The sequence below is a fragment of the Cyrtonyx montezumae genome, unplaced genomic scaffold, assembly GCF_038088225.1.
Source record: "Cyrtonyx montezumae isolate F1298 unplaced genomic scaffold, pur_monq_1.0 scaffold_0, whole genome shotgun sequence".
NCBI classification, from domain to species: domain Eukaryota; kingdom Metazoa; phylum Chordata; class Aves; order Galliformes; family Odontophoridae; genus Cyrtonyx; species Cyrtonyx montezumae.
Window position 1 is genome coordinate 7,169,780 of NW_027071824.1, and position 26,471 is coordinate 7,196,250.

The following is a 26,471-nucleotide window of genomic DNA, read 5'->3' on the forward strand; positions in this document are numbered from 1 at the left end:
GGTTTTTTGACACCTGCTGCGTGCCGCTGTATTTCCTTTTAACAAGGGGAACTGGAGAGGGTTAGTTGTATTTAACAAAGTATTTCCTAATGAGGGATTATTCAGTGAATAGATAATGCTTTTTCAATACAGTGCTAGTTTTGGTTTAGTCTTCTCTTTGTGCTTAACTCTTACACTGAGTGGAGAATTTTGATTCTTGGAGTAAGCCTGGCTGCAAAGTGATGATGGAAACTCTGCAGCTGGCTTACTCCACTGAGTCGTACTTTCTGTGACATGAATACAGAAGCTGAGGAGAGCAGAGAAGGCTGGTGAATTTGGTAAATATGGCCTAAAGTATGATAACTAAAAAGAATGCCCCTATTGAGTTATTGGCCTACTGTTGACACACTATGCAAGCAAAAAGAGATAACAGCTGACGCTGAACAAATGCTACGGGTGTTTCTCCCTCCTAACCTAGTAGACTCCACAGACTGCAACTGCCATACACATAAGTTCTGCCTCCTGTGCCTTGAGAAACATTAGTGAGAATAAGCAGGGACCATACATACGTGAAAGCTTCTCTTAGAAGTAAATTGCTAGATTACTTTGCTTGTGTACAGTACTTCTTCCTGTTTTCTGCGTATCCCAGATTGTGGATGTTTGTTTATTTTTACAGTACCAGAGCTAAAATTTTACTTTCATCCTGTTGATGTTCATGCCTCTAATCACATGGCCATCTAAAGAGAGCAAGCTATTTTTCTGGATTACGGCTAACCCTACATCTAATAAGTTATATTCTGATCTGTGAAGTGGGACTGTTTCACTGAAGCTGAGCTCCAAGATTGGAAGGTAGTGTTAGATGGTGTTACAGTAGCTGTGAATCGTTATCTAAGTAAAATAGTCTGTGAAAGTGCTACAGTGTTATCTGAATGTTTACAATGAAGACTCCATGCCAAATTATGTTACAAACATCAAAGGAATGCTCACTTTTTTAAGAACAAAGGGACATGGAATGTTTGGGGAAAAAAAAATGCATAAATATAACTAAATGTAGTGGATTAATACGAACTCTTAATACTACTAGATCTGCTGCAATTTCATGGTGTGTTTCCATTGGATGACTGGCATCTATGAAGGCAATAATTGTGGTTTCATAAACCTAAACTGGTGGAGGTTGAGGGAGTTAAGTTCATCCAATATGTTAGAGTTTCCCCAAATTAGAATGTGCTAGAATAAAGTGAATTGTTTGTGTAAAAATGGCACTAGTTTTTGCCTTTTAAACCTCCTATGAACATAGTTTTTGCAATTCTTGGAAAAGTCACTACAACAAAAATAATGAGAAATACTGCTGCAAGTGCTACTAAATATTATACATTCCTTTAAGTTTGTTCTTCATTGCTAGGAAAGTTACCATTTGGCAATTTTGTTGTAGTTTAATGGTATGCATTAGAACTCTGCTTTATCTTGGATACATTAGCTTTTTGTTGCATTTTTTACCATGAATACAATTTGTTGCTGAATTTGTAACTTGAAACTGTAGTTTCTTGCAAGTGTTTGTTTTGTGGTGGTGTATTTTTATCTAAAAGATTTTATCTCCCTGTTACATTTTCGTTTTCATTCTGTGATAATCCACAAGATATTCATTAGATTATTTTAGGTATTTTTCTGTTCCATACATCTGTCTAATCGATAAACTTCATTTGCTACAGGATTTCCACTTTATTGTGCTTCTAGAGTCTGTGATGCTGTGTGATTGGATTCTGCCTTGGCTAGTGTACTGTTGTCTAAATTTTCTATGTTTCAGATCATTACACTGACTTTAATTTTGATGTATTTGCATTCTACACAGTTCTAGTCATACTCTTTTCCCTTCATCAGTTAAATTACTCTCTGTACAGTATTACATTTGTACTACTGTTGTAAATACTAACTAAAGGCCTATAATTGAAGTGCTATTTACAGCTACTGACCTCCAGCTCATTTCTGATTTCTCTGTGATGTTGACCTTTTATAGATTGTGCTGTTCTAAATCTTTCAAGTGATTTTTCTTGTCATCATATTTCTAGTAATTATGATTTGCATTGCATTAACACATAGAAGCCTCCCCTACCTTACCCTTGTTGCATAAGATGACCTTTTTTGTTATGTGCTAATTCATATAAAGATAACAGAAAACAGTCCATTCTCCATTAATCCTGTAATAAAGATGAATGCTTGCTTCTATTTCTATATTTTAAATATTAGAATTTGAAGTCAGGAAATTTCTCATAAAGAACTCAGTGCTAGAAGAAAATATTTTCTTCCCTTTCTAACAGAAATCTGAGACTATTTGTCTTTCTTTCCAGAGTATATGAAGATAAACAGATGGGAAACAAACAAAAAATATTGCAATGTTATTAGTGAGAGATCCCATTTTTTGTAAAGCTTTCTCAAATTTAGTTCAAGTTTGTCAACATTACCAATTCAATGTTTGGGATGAAAATTGGGCTGATGTTTCTCCTTTCCATGTATTTCAATTCAGTGTTAAGAGCAGCATAGAAATGGCCCTGCAGCTGACCCCTAACCAGTCCAGCAGGACTTGATTCCTGGAACTTTAAAATCACAGTTACTCTTTCTACTCTATTTTCTTGTTTTTAGAGACTCTGATATTCTTGTATTGTGTTCTCTTCCCTGTTTACTAAGTACAGCAATGCATACTTTTTCACTTTAACTTCATGTGAGAGTGTTCTTATGCCATAATCAATTTTGCTATGAGAATGTTGTTTATTTGTATGTTTTAGAAGCTTCTTAGGACAAATTTAAAAGGATAAATGCATTGAGTCTGGCTTATTTATATATTCCTGGAGTGAAAAGAACTGATTGGGCTAGTCTGTTACAGATCAGTTAACTGATGTATCTTTTGTGGCTATTGCAGAGTAATATTAATACAGGTTGGAAATGTGTTCTTTAGGAAAATCTTGTGATATTCTGCATCATGTAGTAGTATTCAGAGATAGTTAAGCTAATAGCCTTTTTAGATATATTAGTTTTTCTCAACTGACAATACATACCTGGTGCTCAGTTAATTTTTCTAAATGTACATGGGCTGATTTTGCATTTGCTTAATGATAAGGAGAACAAGGTGGTGATGAAGTTTTCAGACATTATAGGACCTTACATGAGTGATATTGCCTACTGCTCCCCATGAAGGAATATGGAACAAAGGGTGTTAAACGGTGGCTCTCAGGTCACCTAACTCCATTATTGGCTGGGTGCAGACTCAGGGTTTCCTGATTTTGAATCTGTTGATTTAGAGAGGGAAGGGAAGAAAGGGAAAGAAAAAAAAAAAGAAAAAAGAAAAAGAAAAAGCTATCACTCTGTAAGTGAAGGGAGAAAGTACTACTAATACATCAAATCTTATCAAATGACTTTAAACTTATCTTAGCTTTCTTTTCACCAAGGTTTGCTGTAAATCTTTCTTGCTAGTAAGTAGCAAGACTGTTGTCCTTGCTAAAAGGAGAAGATTGATTTACTGTATTCATATGGAACCAGCAGAGTCCTATGAGTATGCAATAATGAATTAGAGTCCTATACATCTTACTTCTATGTAATACTTTAGAAGACCTTACAGTCTGAAACGTGCTACAAAGGTCCATATGATAGAACCTTACAAATGAATGTGTCTTCTGCATAGAATAACAGCATAAAAAATCTTCTAGTGTGTGCAGTATTCTTACTCTTCAAATACTCTAATTGATTGTTCATTGGACTCAGTCAGCCAAAAGTGGAGAGAAACTTTGTACAGACATCATTAGTTTTTCTCCATTTAAAGATTAATCATGAAGAGCTCTGGCTCTTTAATTCTGTAATTTGTATATTTAATGGGCTGCTGCAGAATCTATGACAGTAATTAGCATAGCCTGAAAACTCATTAATACGCAACAACATGATTAATGCAGCATTAATGCAAACATGACTGAAGTTATTTGGGTTATGTAGTAAGAAGATTAAAGCTAAAATGTCCTGTTTGTTTTACCAGTAGTGGGTACAATGGGATAGCAAGCAAAATAAGAAAAAAAACAGGTATCAAATCAGTCCTTTTGATATGAAAAAGATGCTCATTTCTCAGTAAGAGGATTGAGGGTTTCAGTTGATGGTTTCCACAAGTGCAACATATTACAGCCTTTCAGTCAATGCATACCATAGTTGTGATTGTTCAACCTTCAGTTTGACTTAGTTTGTTGTCATTTTGAAGTATTAAGGATATACGTTAAAAAGTTTTTGAATTCTGTCATTCTCTAACGTAATCCATATTTTACATAAGTTTTTCTTTGAAAGACTTCGTTTTAAAAGCAATTATTTTTCCACCTTCTCCTGGAATTACTATCATTATAAAAGAATAGAGCCTTCTGACCTGGGATAGGAAACTCCAGTTATAGTTTAGAAAAACTTTGAATTTTTGCATTAGCATATATATATGTATGTGCATATGTCTATGGTTTCTAAGTATTTCAACTTTATACTACAAAGGGAAAACAACACAATAATGGGTAGATTTACTAAGTCCATTTAATGTTTATGCAAACAAACTTTGGAAGTATTTTCAAATATGTTTATTAAGGTAATGGTGGGATTTGTAGCCTATTCTTCTGCCAAGGACAATGAGAGATGGACACATTTGGAAGAACGCTTTCCAGCTTTTCTGAGCTAATTCTAGAGATCTGTTAGCCACTGAGTATTCTGAAGGACTTGTCCAGGAATGTGTCTGCTAAGCCTTTTCATCTCCTCCAAGGCCATTGTCCATTATGTGAAAATATGGTTTTAATACTGATCCTTTTTTTTTAAATGTAGTTTCTAATGGGAAATATTTCAAATTGCATTTTAGCTATGGTGATGATATAGCATGTAACAAAAAATAAACAACTAAATACTAATTCAACAGAAGTGTTTGTTAGCGTAAAAGGTGATGTGGTTTCATGAAGTGTGAATTAACTGAAACCAGAATTGAGCGATTTATTGAACTGATTTCCAGTTACTGAGAGGTTTCATTCATCTGTCCTTCTTCCAGTTCATAAAGAAATTGTTTATCAAATTTCTGTGCAAAAATTTACTTTGATTAGACAAAAACATTTATATGCAGAATTAACATTAAATGCTTAAAGTTTGTCAGCCTGAGGGAGTGCTGATAGCTTAATTCTGAAGCAGTGAAACTTCATATAATTAAATAGTAATTTTTTTTAGTATATAGTAATGTTTATATAGTAAAGTCAAACTTTATATACAATTTCTATGATTTTTAGGTATTGCTATATACACATAAAGACTGTAGTAAATGTAAAGTTATCAACTTTGTTTGCCAACGGATTTTTTTTTTCTTTGGAATGTACAATTATATAATTATACCATTTAATGCAGAACGGAATTACAGAGTGTCTTAGAGAATTTGCACTGAAAAAAAGTGTGTTTTGCAGATTATGCAAGACTGAATTCTAATAATGCTTTCTAATGTTCAATCCATTGCTAGGCTTTTATGTGACTGTACTTGAGCATTTTGGACAGGACTGTTTATGTGCTCTTGTATACATTTTGCTGAGTTTTCATGAGACTGTTGAGACTTGTAGCAGCTTCTAAGAACTTAACGTGTCTAAAGACTTAAACTTTTTGACTCCTTTGAGCTGAGTTTTGAACATCTAGTTGTGGAGAAATGTATATTATTGGTGCATTTAGTTGAGTGCATGGTCACAGATTAGTCTTAACCTCTCTTTTCTGAAAATCTGATTTGAACTGATTGCCGTAGTAATTTTGAGTTATTACTATATGTTATTTCTAATCTGGGAGCTGCTCTAATTTATACTTTTTTCCCCTCAAAACCAATTTGCTCTTCTAAACTTAAAATAATTCTTGCTAAACTTCCCAAGGAGGCAGGAAAGAGTTGGCATAAAAATTATTTCATGTTCATTTTCTGTATTACACAAAGAGCTGGATTCTGATATTATATTAATAGTACATCTTTTCTGTTATACATTTTGCCTGTTACTACAAGGAACTATCAAAACTGTATGCACTTGCATGGTGACAAAGAATTGTGGAAACAGAATCACACTGGTATTGCTTCCCATTTTAATGCCTTAAAATGCCTGTATTGGTCATTTACATCCTCATTCCTCTGCTAAGTCAAGTGTACCATCTGTGAAACTAGGATAGAAATCTCATCATTATCCACTACTGTAAAACTTGAAACCTGATAGATATCCTGACAGAATGATAGACTTTGCCCTAAGATACTTTGTAATATTATGAAAAAATAGTAATAATTTTTTCTACTTGTCATTTTATTAGTGAGCATCTTTCTTCTTGTCTTTTTCATTCATTGCATACAGTGCTTTTATTGCATTCTATATGATGCTGTTTTAAATATTTTCAGTTATAGGAATAGATTAAATTTAATTATAATCAGAGTTTTGACTCTGCACCAGTTGCAACTATAATTTCAAATAGATTCAAAGTTATTTAATTTATAGTAGTAAAATTTCTCGCTGTTTTTCACCCTGGAATTGATACCAGCTACTTGTGGACCAACAGATTTTTGTCACATACACAAGCATTTCAGGTGGATTCTTCAGTTGCAATTCAAGATTAAGTTGATTAAAAGTACATTAGTGCTGTTCTCCCACAGTTGATCATGTTTTCCATGAGGCTTAGTAGCCTCAGTACTGAGGCTGACATGAGACTTCTGTATGTGACAAATTACAGAACTAATTTTAATGTTGCCATTTAATTTAATTTCAGTTGTTTGTTTATCTATTATATATATCATTAATATTAAGGCTCTAGAAATGCATGTTGAAATAGTAGACATGAGCCTTTGAGAAACCTTCCTTAAAATCTACCCCAAAAATATAATGGTAATTTTGTTTTCTGGCAATCCGTTTTGGTCTTCAAGTTCTGTGAAACTTGAATGGCCAGAATGTGAAATCCCCTGTGAAAGGGAATGGTCAGAAGTTGCGCCGGGGAAGATTTAGATTAGATCTGAGGAAATATTTTTTTCTGAAAGAGTGGTCAGGCACTGGAATGGCCTGCCTAGGGAGGTGGTTGAGGCACCATCCCTAGCGCTGTTCAAGAAGCGTTTAGATGAGGTGCTAAGGGATTTGATTTAGTAGTTGGGTAGGGATAGTGATAGGAGGATGGTTGGACTAGATGATCTTGTAGGTCCTTTCCAACCTTATGAACCTATGAAACCAGATTTTGAAAAGAATCTGTTCTGTGGTCAGGTTAAATAAGATCCATTTTCAGTGCTCATTGTCAGTGAAAGAAAAAAAATACCAAAAATGAATTAAATACCCCTAGTTATTATAAATCTTGAACTGAATTTCCAGATTTGTTTTGAGTCTGGAGTCCAGTCAGGATGGGCTTGAATCATAGAATGGCTTGGGTTGGAAGGGACCTCGGAGTTCAGTCCCCCACACCATGAGCAGAATTGCCAACTGCTAGATCAGATCAGACTGTCTGGTACCCATCACTCCTCACCTTGAATGCTTCCACAAACAGTGCATCCTCAGCTTCTCTAGACAAGCCTGTTCCAAGTGCCTCACCACTCTGAGTGAAGAATTTCTTCCTAACATCTTAACTAAACTTCCCCTGTTTCTGTATAAATCCATTCCCCTTTGTCTTATTGTTGTCTACCTGGGTGGAATAGCTCTGTAGGCAGGAATTAGGGTTTTGTAAACTTCTTCAATATCCAATAAGGAAGCACCCATACAACATTTGTAAACTTCAAGAAATACTACAGCATAACACAAATTGTGGTTCATAACAGTATTCTAACACTTGACATCATATTTATAGATGCTTTTGCAGAAAATCTATTATTTTCTTTGCAGTTGTCCCTGTGAATTAGGAGTGGGAAGGGATCCTTCGGACTTCAGAAATATCTTCTGTCAGCTTGACAACAATACTGTCATCTCTTGAAATTAATTGTGCTTCATGATGCTGGGATTAAAGGCCATTATCAGTCTCAGCCCCTCAGCAGATAGTGATACTGATGGAACCTCAAGGAACAGCAGTTAGGTGTGATTTCTGAGCCAAGCAAAGTTCTCTTTTCCATAAGAATGGCTACTACTCACTGATTCTTTTTTTCATTTGCTCAGCCTTACTTATATACAGTTGCTTTTTTTGCAGGTATGCCAATTTCATGACTGATTTCTTTTCTAAAAGGGGAGGGCTTCATACATGTTGTATGTATTGTGTTACATTTCTTAAAATGATTTATGTGGAGTGGCCTCAAAGAATATTTCTCATGAGTATAGGTAACTAACAGGCATGATCTACTATGAATATGCATCAGAATTATGATTATTTTTTGTATAGATTGAGTCTACCAGAAAAGCTATCAGGCCAAAAAGCAGTAAGTCATAATAAAAAAAAAGTGAAATGTATGTGAAAAGACTGAGTGTGAAAAGACCAAGTAGTTTGAGTAACACCCAGTAAAATATACTGTTCTGTAGAAAAAGTTTTTCACATAAACATGATGTAAATGTATAGTATATGAATGAAGTAGCATGAAAATACTACTGGAAAATTTCTGGATATAGTAATGGCACTTTTTTCTCCTCTCACTAGCCCTTTCATGCTTCCATCTCAGTCACTCAACAAGTTGGTGATTTTACAACATATTATGTTCATATTAGAGCATTTGCACCATTATTATGCTCTAGAAATCTTTTTTTCACTGCTTTTTTCCTCCTCTCAGCTGCTGAAATGAAAAGAGAGAAAAAGAAAATATAAATGTAACAATGCAGGAAAAAAAGTCTGCGTCACTCGGTATTCCCTCGTGTTAATTTGCATTTCTTTAAAAGTAGGATGTTCTATATTATACCTCTGAAGTTCAGAGAAAAGGCAGAAGTTTCTGTTGCTGCATTTTTTTCATTTCCAAAAAATTAGTAAAGTATAGATCCAACGTAATTTCAGATATTAATTTTGCACATTAGAAAGGTTGTGCTAATGGAGTTGTAATTTTCTTATTTCTGTAAGATGATTTTCTAGGAGGTGTCTTAAAAGAAGGGTATTGTGGTGGTGGTTATCCAAAACTTGCTTATTCGTACTAACACTTGTCAAAAATAGATACATAATTAAGAATTGCTTCATTAATGTGTCCTTAGATTTTTAGTAAGTATGTTTATATTGCAGACAGCAATATATTAGGGGCTGTTTGGTGTGATATTTGGTATTTTATTTGTAGTCATAAATAATGTATTGCATTTTATTCTATGTCATTTGAATGATATTTCATGTGCTGAGGTGATGCTTTATCAGAAACCAAATGGAAGCTGTTGATAATGATCTGGAAAATTATTAAGTATAGGATATCTATTATTTCTTGGTATATTTCCAGCTTTTGCTAAAACTTTTTCATTAAAAGTATTCATTTTTTACTCAGGTACCATCATGTATAAGTACATATACCTGGTATACATACACAATATATACATACACAAATTATGTAGCTTGGAACCAGAAAACATTACTCTAAGAAATACTTCAGTTTAGCGAACTAATTCCTGTTTTATTGATAAGAGTGTTAAGGGACAGGTTGGGATTCACATGTAAAGCTGTCTGTTGATTAAATATTAGAATAGGATCCCAATGTTTGAATTTGTTTTCTTAAGAAAGCAATTACCTACTAGCATGAATAACAGTTACATATCATTTTTTTTATGGATGAGTAAGGGCTGTGAAATCACAAATGTTTCTCTCAAAGGCTGATTCAGAATGGATTATGAGAATTTCTCTTACAATTACCATAAACGCAGTAAAATGGACAGAACTTCCATGTTAAACTTTTAAAAACAGAGTGAAATGGCAAACTAAATTGATCTTTTGTTTATATTTACACTATCACAATGCACAAGAACCATCTGAGTTAAATATCTGCTTACTCTTTCTAACCAGGTATTAAAGTGAAATTCAAAACCAAGGAACCTGATGGTTTAATATTTTTTTCTGCTTCACCTGGAAATCAGGAGGAATATATTGCACTTCAGCTGAGGAGTGGACGTCCTTACTTTCTTTTTGATCCACAGGTACAAAAAAAAATCATATAAGCATAGCTATAGTACATATTCCAGTCGTTTTTTTTACCTACTTATGATTTATTTATTTAAAATGAGTCAAGTTAACTGTTTCTTCAGAACCAATAAACATTTAAATATTAAAACCATTCTCATTTTTGTTACATTAGCCACTATTTACAACTTCATTTTTACACTTTGTGGCGCTTTTTGTCAATTCCACCAAACAGTGCTATAAATTACCAAAATTTCCATCAGATGGGAAGAACTAGTTTTTGAATTGGAAAATATCAGCAATAATGACTGCAGCAAAGACAGAAGTAATCAAAGAAATGTTATAAATTCCACAAAATTAAATTTTAAATATGACAGCATTATTTGCATTTTTGGAGTATTTTCTGTTTTCTTTGCAATATAAAAATGTATCTTCACATGAGTAATGGATTGGAGAGAACTTAAACCTAAATCTTTATTCACCTTATATGTTTCTAAGTTTTTTCTTTTCTAGTGGCTATGAAATTCTTAAGAATAAATGATATTTAGAACTACAACAGCTGGAAATTTTTTTAATGTAGATTACTTATTTCTGATTTGAGTGATCCAGTAGCTCTGAAACTTAATTTTTTTAAGCCCACCCATTTGCTACCACATATCCTCCTTTTCTTCCTGTTCTCCCTTCCACTGGATTCTCTTCCCTCTTACTGGTTTACTCCTTCCTGCTCATTGCTAAGTGTGGACTGATGGAGCCATGGTCTGTACCTGGGGTTGCATTTTTTCCAGTGGAGGAGGTCATTTCAAAGGTCTTATTAAAAGGACCATAGAGATCAGGCTTCTCATAACATACTTGTACTGGAGTTTTAATACTGTAATTTTATCATGTATTAATATGGTAGTGTCCAGAATTTTGAATCCTGTTTGGATTTAGTTTGAATTGTAACTAGTGTAGTAGCAGCATAAATACATAGAAGTTTACCCTTATGGATTTAGGTCCCGTAACAATTGCTTTACAGCCTCCTGGAAATGACAGCTCTAATTAGCCACCTAGGGTCTTTGCACAGTGCACGGACAATCTGGTCTCTAACAGTTCCAGGAAAACCTGCAGTCAGGAGTTCTTTGTCCTTATTTGCCACGTAACTAGAGGCAAAAACTGAAAGAAAAAGCAGAGATCTCTGTGTGCTCAAGGATTCAAACAGGATCCACAAAGGTTTTTAAGCTGATTTGTTATAGCACTATTTGCTAATTTGTTATAGTACTATTCTTTAGATGTTCTTCTCTGCTTAGATTTATGGAGACAAATCTAGACACAGTAAAAATAAACATTTTTGTTATACTTATGGCAATGTATATTTGCTTGAAAGAGTGTATGTGAAGATCCCTGACCTCCCTGTGATTAATTCTGCCCCTCCACTGAATCTATGTAGAATTTGGAAAGAATCAGAATGCTTAAAGAGACCTCAAAGATCACCAAGTTCCACTGCTGTGGGTAGCATTGTTATTCATTAAATTAAGCACTCAACCAGTTTGCCTGGGGGCCCCATCCAACCTAGTTTTGAACACCTCCAGGCATGGAGCATCTACAGCTTCTCTGGGCAGCCTGTTCTAGCACCTCACCACTATCTCATCTAATCTGAATCTCCTCTCTTTTAGTTTAAAATCATTTCCTCATGTCCTACTGTTACCTGCACATGTAAAAAGTTGATTTTCCTTTTGTTTTATAAGCTCCCTTTAAGTACTGGAGGCCACAGTGAGGTCTCTCTGGAGTCTTCCCTTCTCTAGACTGAACAAGCCCAGCTCCCCAGCCAGTCCTTGTAGGGGTGGTGGTCAAATCCTCTGAGCATCTTTGTGGCTCCGCTCTGGTCCTGCTCCAAAAGCTCCTTATCTTTCATGTGCTGTGGGGGGTCAATATCTAAATGCAGTACTCTAGGTGGGACCTCCCAAGGGTAGAGTAGAGAGAAGCAGTCATCTCCACTGTTGGTTCACATCAAGTTTTTCATCAGGTCCTGAGTCCTTTTTGGTAGAGCTGCTCTCAGTGAGTTCTGCTTCTAGTCTTAATATAGATCTGGGACTCTAAGACTGACATATGTGCCTTGTTTAAAGATTATTGCATCCCTATTGCTAACAAACATGCTATAGTACAGTCTTTTCTGTGATTGCATCAGATTCTAGCAATTCTACAGACAATTTACGCAACCAAGGTTTTCCCTGTCAGTGACAACTTAGCAGTGAAAACTCTTGTTTGTTTTACATTATTAAAACTAACCCTAATTCAGAGCGCTAGCCCTTAGCGTTCTTCTTGCAAAAATATTCTAAACTTTTTACATATTAATGAAGCCTTCCAAGTTTGTGTCCTCAGCAAGTTTCATGGGATAACCCTGCTTTTTGAGCTGAAACCCTTTAAGAAACGGTAATGATTGAACCTTGAGGATTTTTCTTAAATAACCTTTCTTCAGCTCAGTTGTTTCTTTCTGAATATAACTGTTTTCCTCTCTTCTGCCACCTTCCTATTCATGCAACAGGTCCCTGTAACTTCTCGAATGTAGCTGCTTACTATTATTTGCTATTCCTATCCTAAAAGGTCAAGTATCATGTTGTATACCAGCAATTCTTATTCCTTCATTTGTGTATCACAGTGTGCATTACTATGCAAATATTTTAATTGCTTCTTATTGGCATAATGTGGTTTCATAATCAGGTTATATGCATTGTATTTTCTAATTACGGTCATGATACATATGACCAACATTTATGGCCCCGCCTTTAAACACTTCTATTAAGAACTGCAAAAGTGTTTTTCTGTCTGCTGCACTTTGTCAGCCTGGCATAATATTCTATGCTCCACTCCAGAAGTGACCTGTCACAGGTTAATTATTTTTAACGTTAGTCCCTTTTCAGAAATTCTGTATGCATCTTCACTTGTGATGAGTGTATTATTTCTTTACTGTACCTGCCCTGAGTATAGTCCTGCCAAATCTTCCTAGTTGAGAATCTTCAGGTGCCTTAATGCCTTCCTTCTCTAATTGTGAATATCAAATATTTTTCTTGCTGTCTATTTGTAGTTCTTTAAGATTTATGTACCCCATCATTCATCTGTTTGCTATCTGACCATGTTTTTGTCTTTGTGTTGTCTGACTACTCTTTTTTTTTACTTATTTCATTGCTGTCATTCTTGTTTCTACTCAGTCTCCAGGAGGCATGACGTTTTATTGCTAACTGATCTCCTCCGTGGTCTTGTCTCCACAGTCACATTGTTTCATAGATTTTCCTCCAAGCTTAGTGTTTCTGCAAATCTTCAACTATCTGTGGAGTCTTTAATGCTCCCCTTCTGATTTTATAGTTATCTGTCATAGGTTACAGGTCATTTGTTCTATATTTTTCCCAGGGAAGTACTGAATATTTTATACAAAGTGAAATCACTAACAGTGGAAATTTAAGGCTAATCCTAATGACATTTTTCTTCAGTGATGAGGGCAGAATATCAGGATTTTACTCCCAGTACTGGGGAAACTGAATCTAACTCTTCCTTTAGAAGTTGATCCGTTTACTAAACTTACCAGCAAAAGAAAAAAAACACAAAAGTTACTTTCGTTTGATGTTTGTGCAAAGATCAAAGTAGTAGAACACAGTCTGAGTTAGCGTTTTATTTCAAGAATAAAGGAAAATGGAGAATACCTAACTATGGATTTTGTCTGTGCTATTCTTCTTGTGTCACTGGCAAAGCTTCAGTACTTCTCCATTTTTTCAGTGACAAAAATTTTGGATTCTGAAGAAACCTGACTTGTTGAGTTACTTCCAGACTTTGCCACCTAAACAACATCTTTGAGAATCCGTATTTGTGACCTTTGTATGTGCTTTCATGAACAGTGTCAAGTAATCCAGATTTGTTCCCTGTGTGATTTTCAAAAGGTAGAACAAGCCATTTCATGACAGCACATTTGAGTGTAAACATAGAATCATTCAGGTGGCTCTAGATAAAATGTTGTGCAGAGGCCTTCAATGCAGTGCAATCTGAATCCTGAACACTTTTTTTAATTCCTTTTTTTCTTCCTGAAACTAAACACAGGTTAGCACATATGGTTGTGTGGTCTCAGATTGAATTCATTACAAATAAATGTGGTTTCTGATGTATAAAACTATTAATGCTCTAGACTGTTGCCAAACATAATATGAAGAACCACTTATTCAGGCACCTGATCTTTAGAATGCAGCATCGTTTGTAACAATTTTAACGCTAACTAAGTACACTTTGATGAGACAGCATTTAATAAAATGCTCATTAATTTCATCATTAGCAAGGGTATGCTAAGAAGTAAGCCAGTTTCTTATGTCACGCCCAATTAGCATCCCATGCTAGTAATCCCATTAGTATTGTTGAATTCACTAATGGAAAAACTAATGGGCATGCTACCAGGGCACATTAATTGGGCATGACACCAGTTCTGGTTTTAATTATTAAACTACGATAATGAAATGTGTGTTTGTAAAATATTAAAATGTTGAAATAGAGAAGAAGACAATAAAAAATAGTACATGAAAATGTGCATGCTAGTATATAAGGATATATAGCTTTGTTTTATTATCATGGGATAGAGGACTGCACCACAGACTATTTCAGTACTAAGAAGTTATCTGAGTGGAGTGAGAAACATGCTGTATATATTCATGGAAAATCATTTTTTTATTCTGTATTTGTGTGTGCAAGTACAGATCATACGTATTCTCTCACACAGGATACTTGATGACAGTCCCCAATTAATAGCACACCAGAGAATGCATACAGTACTATAAATCACTGTGATGAGTAGCAATTTCTGTTAAATGCACACACTTTCAATGCAAAATACGATATTCCAACAATATCATCTAAGTATTAGTGCAGTAAGTCACTGTTTTTATCAACAGGCTTTCTTCATATGCACAGCTCAGAAGTCAATTTGCAAGGAAGTACTAGAAGATCTAGAAACAATTTCAGAGCTGTTTAATTTAGAAAAAAAAATGGAAAATTTTAGAAAATTTTAGAAATCACTTTTGTGAAGCTTGTCTTAATGTACAAAATAACTACGGAGATTTCAGTACTTAGATGTTATACACTGCTTGTGCAACATAATGCTTTCCCATTCAGTCATCACTTCATGCATGTGACAATTCTATTTTGTGAATTCAACTGAACACTGAGTTACCACATGGTTAAAGTATGTTATTAAGATTAAAGACAATATTACTCAAGCTGCTTGGAAAGCTGAACACAGTTTAATTATAAATCCTGTGTCAATTCATGAAGAAAGTTATTTTTGTTGCAAAGCTATTTGAATTTATGCCTTGTTTTGATGGTTTATAATCTTGAGATTTGGTTTAGAATCTGCATCCGTTATTTTCCTCTTACTTAGCAGTTCAGAAAAGATTCATCTTTTGTCATGGAAGTCTCTAAATGTACCACCTCATCTTATTATATCCTTTTATTTTAATAAAACCTGGTGAAAAAAAAATTTTACAGTCAGTACTTATGAGCTTGTACTGAACAAGCATCCTTGGTAATTTACCTTCTAGGTTCTGTTTTTTGTTCTGAGATTCATAGTATAACCTTTTTGCTCATAATTGCACTATATTCCTTCACCCCAAAATTTTCTTTTTTGATACTAACTTAAAAGGGAAATTGCACACTTTCTCATACTGTCCTACAGATGCTCCTATGTTTTGAGTCACCTCTATTAAACAGGCTCTGCAGTCAATGATTTTGATACAAAGATGCTTTCCATGGAATGTGTGTTGAATCATGTCCCTCAAACCACCAAAATGAATGAAGTAGTTAAATAGACTTATTAATAAGAAATCAGAAATCTGAGTGACGTGACCCTCAATGTTTGTGCCTCATCCTCTTTTTCCTCGGGGTACAACACACTACTTTCTATTTTATATAGAAACTGAGCTAGGTCTTTCTTTCCTTATTTATTCAAGAAAGTTAATTTTTAGGGGGAATTAGTAATAAACTTCATTCAGTAGTCATTCAGAAAAGAAACTATACAAATGAATTTTGTCTTTGTTTTTGGATGTGATCATGCAGAAGGATATGAAGATAAAAGTAGAATTCTAAGTCTTACCTTCCCAATGTACTAACTTGGATTTTTCTGTTAATAAAAGGGATCTGCAGTAGCAGTCACACCAACTAATGATGGTGGAAAAGAGTATAATGATAACAGTTGGCACCAAGTAATTGCTACAAGAATTCAAGCACTGGGAAACATCACAGTAGATGGGCAGTACACAGGTAATCAATCCAAATTTGCCTTATTATTTTGGTATTTCTCAGGTTGCTGCTCACTTGCTTAGTTTTCTACTACTTTGGTTCATCCACAGAAGAATAAAATAACTCAGTTTTCTGATGAACTTGCTACTCTTTTGTCAGTGCATCCAAACTATATGTCTGCTGTGAATCTTAGCATGAGGAGTTTTCCTTTTTGTGCTTTATGATCTTTTTGTGTCGATGTTCTTTTGTAAATTATTGTTGTAAATATTTTCAGGATATGTATGCACTGGAAAATATTAGGATGTGTGTGACACCAGTATCTCTTCTAACCAGTGTCAGTATTCTGTTGAGCTGAAAATCTACTGAAAGCAGTGAACAAAAGAATAATGACCTGTTATGTTTAGGTTCATCCTCAGCCACAAGTGGTAGTACCATTATTGGAGAGAACACTGGAGTTTTTGTTGGAGGACTTCCACAGGGTTATACAATTGTAAGAAGGGATGTAGGTGAGTGAAATTGCAGTCCCCATAATACAGTGTATGCGGAATCCTAGTTAGGGGCACTGTCTAAACTGCCTTTGTAGTATTGTGCTTTGTATTGACGTTGTGCCAGGGACATACTTAATATGCACAATTATTAACCTAATTGTTTTGATCAAAATTAAGCCTAAACAGTTTAATTTTATCTTTTAGGAAAGAAAGACGTATCTTTATAGCTGAATTTCATCAGCACTAATGCGCTGTTGCATTTAATAAAGTTTGTGCATATTTTAGAAGGTTTATATACAGAATTATACATCTGGAAGCAATTTGTTAAGTAGGTGAATGTATGGATGTGTTTTATGCTTTGGAATTAAAAAGACAAAAATTGTTTTCAGTAGCTTAAGGACAAGCTGGAATGAGAAATAGGGCATACTGGCCTTTTCTTTTTTCTTTTTTGGACCGAATTAGGATGCTTCAGGGATTGTTGCATTGAACATAGTGTTGTGCAAGTATTCTATGCTCTACTACTGTGTTTCTGTGGAGCTAGATCATAGCTGGCTTCCACAGAATCAACAGACATACTCCTTCACACATAAACTTGGTCTATACGCCGAAAGTATATTCTACCCAATACTTTTAATTTAATAAAAGATGCAATCAGCTGTCCTGGGTGAACTCATATCAGATTTGCATTTTCTTTCATATAAATCTTAAAGTCAAATTGTTTCCTATGTTTACGTTCCTACCAGTGGTAATTCCAGCTTTGTTTTTCCTCAGTAAAGAAAAGATACAGAAGTGTAATGAATTTGAGTATTCCTAATTATCCAAATGAGGAAAGAAAGACATCCTAACAGAGTATCTGCTGAAGCCTTTGAGTGCTACTTTGCTCTATTTGGCAGATACACACCATTCTTCAGAATAATCCTTTTGTTTAAAGAGATAAGCATAAAACTTTCCTTGCAATCATCATGGAGTAGATATGTTGTTGAGCTGAAGCATGCGATATCTCAACAAGTTCAAAATTTTCTAGCCACGTGGTAGTTGCTGCTGTCCTTAGTGACTGGTCAATTCATGAAGTAAGCTTAGTTACAAATTTATGAAGTTAGAGTTGCTAGTTATCAATTTATACATGCACATATACCATAAGGAGTGTGTACAAACGTGGATTCATCCCTATGCTTACTTGCAGGTGATTGGCTTTAATAATTATTTTCCTTTTCTGCAGGAATGAAGACTGTAATCCAGAAAGGATTTGTGGGTTGCCTCAGTGACCTGTTTTTGAAAAAAATGTATACTCCATATGAGTACTGGGAATCTTTGAACTGGGAGAATGCAGAAGAGCAAAATAATGTCTATCACATGTGGGAGGGATGCCCCATTTTCCCCTCAGAAGGAGCACATTTTCTTGGCAAAGGTAGTTTGCCATACTGTGTACTAGCCACACATGTTCTTGAGATCTGAATGGCAAACATACTGAAAGTATTACAGTGATGTGGCATTCAAAGCAGTGTTATTTTATATAGGATTGTTCTGAGTACGTTAAAGTTCATTTTACAAAATAGTTTTCTGCCTGGAATAGAAATTGTTTTCACAGACAGGTGGCACTGCACTAACAGTAGGTAAATTTGTTATGAATGTAAAGACTACTTTTTAAGAGATACAGGTGTTTCTATTCCCTCAAACAGACCAGATCATATTTTGTAGTGAAATGTTAGGATCTTGCCCTAGTTTAGTCTGTTACAGTTACATTATGGAGAACTGTCCTTTAAACAATAGTAAATTATAAACGTATAAATGTCAGTCTAAATATTAGTCTTGAAATCTCTGAGTTCTTCATGTCAAAGTGGAAGGTAGCATCTATATTTCTGTTGTTGGTTTCTGTAATTTATATTTTTAATTAACTTTCTTTCAAGGTTTCCTCGAATTGTATTCAGGTGTTTTCAGTGGTGGGCAGGAATTCGAGATCTCCTTCAAATTCAGAACAGATCAACTGAATGGATTGCTTTTGTTTGTTTACAGTAAGGACGGTCCAGATTTTCTTGCAGTAAGTGTACAGATCGGTATTAATAACTATATTCAGCTATGATAGCATTTGCTTTCTAAGACATGTCTGAAGGAATTTCAAACAGTTAATTTTATTTTGATTGTTTTCAAATATTGTACAGATTAATGTGTAAGAAGAGTTAAAAAAGCCTCCAAAAGATGCTCAAGATAAGTTATGATATTTTTATATCATAAGAAAGATATTAATACTTGAAAAAGCAGAATTATTCTCTTTGTTGGATTGGAAGTGACTATGAAATAGTATAAAAGACTTGTATTAAAATAATTTGTTTTACCTCTGATTCATTTATAATCAATAAGATTTATTCCTTTTGATTCAAAATATAAGTCATTGTTTTCACAATGCTGTTGAGCTGTGCAAGTCCTTTGCTGAGCAAATGGGAGAGATGCTCATGAGCTTTTCTTCTGGTATCTGTTAGAAAAGACTTCTGTGTGTGGGATTTTGGTTAAGGTTGAATGTATCTTTTACAGTTTTTCAAACTCTTTGTACCAGTTACGTAATGCTGGGTTTTTAAATTTTTCTTCTCCCAGTGATTTTGAAGGTAATGAGGCTGTGGTCAAAATTGCATAGAGGGTTAATATAGTTACTACTTGTACCAATATTGCAGAGGATTATGTTGAAAGTAATCTCTCTTAGTTGTTCTAAGAAGCAAACATATACATTTAGAGATTTCTGAATCTGCTGGTACTCTTTATAACCTGATCTGCCCTTTCCATTTTTATTTATCTGTTTGTTTATTACTTTGCAGCTGTTCTGCTAATGGCTTGTCGTGTCAAAGCCTGTTTTATGGCATGACATTATATCTAATGTGTGCTTTCTTTTAAACTTCTGACATAAAGCAACTAAATATATTTTCATCCTTTTCAGGTCAGCTGTAACTTACTCTGTATTTATCTTTTATATTACTATTCCAGCAGATTACCTTTTTCTGGATTTTGATTTGTCCTAGACCTGACTGCTTCTTCCTTTTCAAGCAACCTTAGTTCAGAATTTATAGTTAAGTTCTACTAGCAACTTATGCTAATAACATGGCCTTAGTCTGGTCCTCCAGCAGTGACAGAGACTGTGGGATATTAACATAAGGTGTTATATACACTAAAGTCCAACTCTGAACATGTGTATGGATGTAATTTACAGTACAGAGGCACTGTGTACAAGAAGGACAAGCATGGGTCTTAAATTCTTCTACAGATGTTTGTGGCATGTTTTCTTTCCTCTTGCTCTGTGAAAGGACAACAGAAATATGAGACAACTTCTGACTGTAAAAGAGAAAGGGGACTTAGTAAGTTGAAAGTGCAATGAAAAGCAAAACAGTTTTCTTCTCTACATGACTCTAGATTTTTGGCATTTATAGGTTTATATTATTTTTAGCACTAAAAGTTGTAGTTTGTTTCGAGAGCACTTTTTCTAAGACAATTTTTTTTTTCCATCTGATTTTATACCTGACTGTGACATCCCCATAGCCTTAAGATGTGGAACTTTAGAGTGGCTGGGTATTTAAATGTTTTTCCAGCCCTTGCAGCATTGTGTTCTGCACATAAATAACGACAGAAGGTTTTTCCATACACTTGAGCTCACAAAAAAAAAAAAGGTTAATAGTGAAAATGAGGTGTGTATCATGTTGTGCATGAGCTATGATGCCTTTATTAGGAGCTTTGGTCAGGAAACTTTTTCACTGAAAAACAGATAGGAAACCATACTGACTTAGTTCACTAATCCTGAGCGCAATGTACGATGGTACTCCCCTACCCATTCCTTTGCACAGATCACACTTTTCTTGCTAGCTTTATAGTTTTGGAATGACACGTGGCTGGCCTGCTACCAAAAACCAAAGAATCTGTCTTGTCTGCTGGCCAAGACAAAATTATGTCCTAGGAAGGTGCTATGTGTAAAAATCATTTCTTCCATGAGTTTCGAGCCCTGAGATAATTAACTGAGGCTAGAGAGGTCAATCTGTTTCTCTTTGGATCCAGACATAATAATTTTGAGCAAATGGTGAGCAGAAAAACTAGTATGAATCACCAGCTCTTGCTCTGGCACATTTCCTTGTGGATTTATGTGGCTGAAAGAAGGTCTTCTGACTGCTGATAGTTTACACCACTGATTTTGATGCTGACCAATTCAAAGGGAGATAAATGCTAAGCACTTCCAATCTTATGTGTAACAGTGACACTAGCTTGCAGAGTGTTGGTACTGGTTAAGTTGATTCTGAATTCAGGAACCAATTTGCCTCTGCAAAGCTACAAAGAGGGGAACCCTAAATGAACTTCTTCGAAATAATTGCTCTTAAAAAGCTACACGAAGTGAAACAATAAGTGTCCAAGATGAAAGTTACCTGTGATGGACAGTCCATAGCTACTCTGATTTTACAGCCTGTTCTGATCTTTGACTGTTCATTAAGGAAAAGATATTACAATCTTGATATCTAACTCTGATTTTTCTTGTTACTCCTTGTCTGTTGTCTTCTCATCATTTTGGTGTAATACCTCTCAGAAGAACCTGGGTAGATAGTTAAATAGAGATGAAAGTTCTCCTCCCACCTACTCTTTAAGACTGGGTAAGTTCACTTCTCTCAGCCTCCTCTCACGTGTCAGTTTCCAACCTTGAGAAATGAAGCCGAGAAATCCGACAAACCTGAAATGCAGATAAGTTATATCAAGCACATATTCCCTTCATTACAGTGTTGGGTGCCTGGGGGATCGCTCCACCAAGCGTGCACACCAAGGAAAGCAGCGACTACACAAAGGCACAGCGTATATGTTTCCGAGGAATTGGTTACATCTTAGAATGAGGGGGTGATCTCTTGGCCCATCTGGTGATATCCTGGTCAAACCTTTAGAGGATTGCATTGTGTCGCAGCAGCAATTCTGCCTCCTTATCTTCACGGGACTTGCCCATTGAGCTGCAAAGAGCAACTCCACTTATCTTCACTGGACCCTTCGTTGTGTTGTAAACAGCAACCCCATCTCACATTGTGTTGTCTTTCTCTTTACAGGGCTGCCCTCCCCACAGAGTTGCACACAGCAGCTCTACTTGTCTTATCTTCAATGGAGCGCGCGTTTCTATGGTCCGTTTGTTCCTTCTTAAAATTACCTGTTAGTGCAGGTAATTTAAACCCAATTAGACAGGTGTATACAACTCTCCTTGATCGAGCACCTGGTGCCCCTTTACTCAATTCACTACAGTGTCAGTACTTTTTTTAGTACTGGAATGTCCACAACTAGATACAGTGCTCCACATGTGATTTCATAGGTCATGAATACAAAGGATGAACCAACTCTTTGGACCCACTGTCTACCGTTTTTCTAAGGCAGCCCACTGCATGTTTGATCTTTATGAATTCATCTGGTGTTTCTCTGAACCTTTGGCCCTGTAAATACTAGAGGTTCCCAGGATTTTGCATGTTTACCTTCATCGTGCAGAACAGTCCAAACTGAATAGTGGTCCTCTCTCTAGCTGTGCCCCAGCGTTCTAGATGTCAGTCCAGATCATCACAAAAAGCATTGTCATCATTCACTGCCTGCTTTAAGTCTGTGCCAAGATGAGTGAATTGGAAGAGGGGATGTGCTGAGCAGCTAACCTCATGTCAAACACTGTCATCTCTCTAGCAGACTTGCTGGTGTACTGCTGTAGTCATGCAGCTGAAATGCTTTCTTCCGTACAGCACTGTCTGATGTATGTTAAAACTCATCAGTGAGGAGGAACGGTGACTTGCTCAATGGACTGCTTTTACAATTTGTTGTCATCAGCACCAATACAATAGTCTATCCTTTATGAGAGTTTTAGAGCCCTTTTCTATGAAGGGCTATGAGCTTTTGGAAATGGGAAATGTTGTGGTCTAAACAAATGAGAGAATACCCTCTAAGCAAGCAGTCAATGTGCACTTTTAAACAGGATCTATGTTGTCAACTGAATGACAAGTACTGAGTTCTTTCTTAGACTAGGGTTTCTAAGAAAATACAATCTGATTGTGGATACTGCAGTGTTAATATTATCAGTAACCTAAATATGTCAGTTTGTCAATACTGATGCTAAGCGTTTATATTATTTTTTTTGCTTAATATTTGAGTGCAGAAAAATACTTTTTTTTGTGGTTTTATCCATATTTTTCAAGCACAAGTTCATCATCTTTGTGTTTAATGCTTTATACCTTCCAATTGACAATCTCACATCACTTGCATTCTAACCATTTAGGATAAGTAGTCTTACAGTAAAACATTTGGAAACTTCTGCATTGATAACCTAAGTAAAATGATTTTCTATTAGAAAAGTGGCACATTAATCTCAAAAAGACTATATAAAAACAGTTATTTTGTTAAAATATTTAGGAGGATGAGGTTGAAATTTAGAAGTCAGTGTATGCTGGAGAAATTGGAAATTGAGTTCACCAGACAATTAAAAGAGCTTAATCAGATCTGACGTTTCATTTTGTTATTATCTTGTTATGTTCTTCAAAAAAAAAAAAAAAAAGAAAAGAAAAAGAAAAATATTTCTGATTCTTCATAGTCCCAAAATCAGATATTAAAAAATCAGAATATGTTTTCCTACATTCTGAATTAACTGAAAAGTAGCTTGGTTTATGTGAACAATTTTATTTCTACTTTCCTGAAGATATAAAAATATCTTTATCGGTTTTTGCTTTTTATTTTTTTAATATCTGCAGAGTGCTCATCTTTTATTTCTCTGTATGTGCTGCTTTTTTCAGAATCTCTGTTTCTGTTTTACAATATATAGATTGAACTGAAAAGCGGAATACTAAACGTCTTGCTAAAAACTGGCATTGTCTTTACCCAAGTGGATCTCTGGTTAGGACTGTCTTATTGTGATGGAAATTGGAAGAAAGTAACTGTGAACAAGGAGGGCTCTGTAGTTTCAGCAAGTGTGAATGAGCTGAGAGAACAAACCCTGGAACCCGGCATTCAGCAACTGAAAGTAAACTCCCCCGTCTACATAGGAGGAGTCCCATCAGAAATTCAGAATATCTATAAAGATCTGGGGTCGGAACAAGGTAAGGTAACACCCAGAGTTTGTGGCATTTTTCAGAAACTCCTGTCATGCGCAAGGTTCTTGGTGGACGTTCTACTGCTCAGAGCTTAAGTTTTTGAATATGTCACATTTATCAAGTTTAGCAGATAATTTACTGTGTCCTCCCATTCATTGTTACTTTAACTACCAGTTATCCATACTCACTCAGCTCAGCTTTCTCTTAATCCTTTTGTAGTGCTATAAAATCCTTCCAAACTAGTGATATGTGAAACAATCCAAGTCATATGAAACTGGATAGTGGCAAAAATGCCTAACAAAAAAGAAGAGCTCAGATTTTTCTTGGAGAAATCCTGTTCGAATCAGCTTGTTTCACTTGATCATTCTATCGTGTGAGCTGCAGATCTGTAATAGAACGATATGGAACTCAGTACAAATATCTTATACCATTGTAGTGTAGCTGAATGTTGGCATGGGTTGCCAGTATTGAAGGCTGATTAGTCCTTTTGCAGGCAGAAGTGATTATGGTCTAAAAAAGTCAGTAAGTATATAATCTTGAATTAGGATTTTCAGCTGTTATCTGGTGATATATATATTTCACTTTACTAGGAGCAAGAGAGACATTTGTTGGGTTCATTTTGTTCTGAGATGGATCAAACTTCTAGGAAAAAGAGGGAAGTATTAGCTGCAGTTTGCTGCTAGTAGCCTGCATGAAAGGACTGGATGTATGAATTTTATTCCAAAAATTGTCTTAAAATTAGCCCTGTTTATCTTTGAGGGCTGCACTTTTATTACTTATGTTGGTGTTCATCAGTCGTACTGTATTTTTCAGATACGATGCCCAACTAAGTAGCAATCAGTAAGTGATTAGTGGGGAATAAAGTAAGTGACTCTACTTGTGCTCCCATTGAATATATATATTCATGTAAACTGCAGAGCTGCATTGCAGCCTTGTGGATTCGCAGCTACAGATGGGCTGAATCAAATCAAAGCACGAACATTCACAGATAGCTCAAAAAATATTATTTTAAGTGTTACTCTAGCAGTGGGTGTCATATATATTTTATAGTTTTCCTCCACGTTCTATACATGTAATTTGTATGGCTCAGAAGAGCTAGCCAGTCATCTCCTGTCATCGTTGCCTTGTAGCAGATGGTATGGCCTCATCAGTGGATGCTTTCTCAGCTCCTGCTTTCTCAGATCAGGAACTGTGATCTAGGGCAAAATAGAAGTGAGTGTCTGAAGTGCATATTCAAGCACACCAATAAACATTACTTTTTTCAACAAGCTTGCTCATCACACTGCAAAATAAGATGGTGGAATTGAATTTGTATTTAGACAAAAAACGTTTTTGTGCGTTTCTAAATGTAGATTTTAGATGAGCAAGGCATCCACATTTTGACGTCTTGGCTTAAGTGTTCTTAACTTATGTCTGACCCTATCATTCTGTCAGATGTAGCTTGTCAGTTTCTATCACTGTGACCAATCAGAATGATATTGGTAATGAGAAGATAATGCAAGAAAGGAGATAAAGTTGAAACAGGACACAGCCCCATGTTAGGGTAGGCAGCTGAGAAAGTAGCAACATCTTTGTTTTGGTTTCTTCTAATATTACAAGGTTGTTTTAATTATAATCTGTAGAAAATATGCTTTCAACACTTCATGTTCAAGATGAGCTGTCAGGAAAGTCTGTGAGAATTTGTGTTGCAAAAACTTCCTCTGCAGCTACCTGAGTACAAATAAATAAACATCACTTGACTGACATTCAGTCAGAAGTCCTCAAATAGCAAGTACTCAAAAGAAAATGGAAGTAGTGGATTAAAATATCTTGTATACCATATATCTCAACCACAAATTAAGCAATTGTTCATTTTGTCTAGTAATTAAGATGCTTCTTCAGACTGGTATTAATTACTTGCACTACCACAGAATGTCCAGAAACTGAGTCAATCCCTGAGGAGAAGGAATTGACTTCATCAGGAGTGTGTGCAATATCAAGAGCTGTTTCTCTAAATTCATGACATGGTGAAGAGTGAGTTTGTTGTAGAGGGTTGTACAAGATCAGTATCCACCTTCAGTGTCTCTTTCTTTGTAAGGAGCTATCTATGAATATTGGATTCTCAATTTAGGTGGTTAAATGTGATTGTTGTTCTTATCTGACATCTTTCAGAAGTAAAGGCAGTAAAGGTACTTAATGTGTAAATGTGTAAACTCAATATGAAAAAAACAACAACACTATAATGCTTTCATAATCTGTGTAAGACTAAATTTTAATTTACAAGGTTAAATCTTAGATGAATTGAAGTCTTCAGTTTGGTTACTGTTCTCTTTGGCTTTACCTCAACTACTTATCGCTGACTGTAGCCAGATCTGAGGCTGCTCCAAAAGTAATGTCCTCTATTTGTTTCCTTAGAAACTGCAACTAGGAAAAGCAGAATGACTATTTGATAGAGAAAGTCTGCAGCTACAAAGCACTGTTTTTAAATATAGCCACCACCATGAAGTATGCATTTTCAGCAGCAATGAGCAAGAACTTGTGTGCTGTGCTAGTAAAAAGCTGTTGCAGACACTTCTGCTGAAATGTACCACCCACAACCTCACTGTGCTGACATCCATTGTATGATCTTCATAAATGTTCAGAAAGCATCAGTGAATGTCAGTGGGTGTCATTTTTT

At 35.4% G+C, this 26,471-nt stretch overlaps 1 protein-coding gene across 1 annotated transcript in view; it reads left to right on the top strand.

Moving 5' to 3' along the window:
- The window catches only part of USH2A (usherin), a 354,043-nt gene that overhangs the window by 112,290 nt on the left and 215,282 nt on the right, over positions 1-26,471 (top strand). Inside the window, exons 21-26 of the mRNA XM_065744176.1 lie at positions 9,907-10,037; positions 16,161-16,287; positions 16,671-16,768; positions 17,982-18,162; positions 18,662-18,792; positions 23,548-23,821. Of these exons, the coding sequence (XP_065600248.1) occupies positions 9,907-10,037; positions 16,161-16,287; positions 16,671-16,768; positions 17,982-18,162; positions 18,662-18,792; positions 23,548-23,821 (942 nt within the window). The remainder of the gene's footprint in view (positions 1-9,906; positions 10,038-16,160; positions 16,288-16,670; positions 16,769-17,981; positions 18,163-18,661; positions 18,793-23,547; positions 23,822-26,471) is intronic.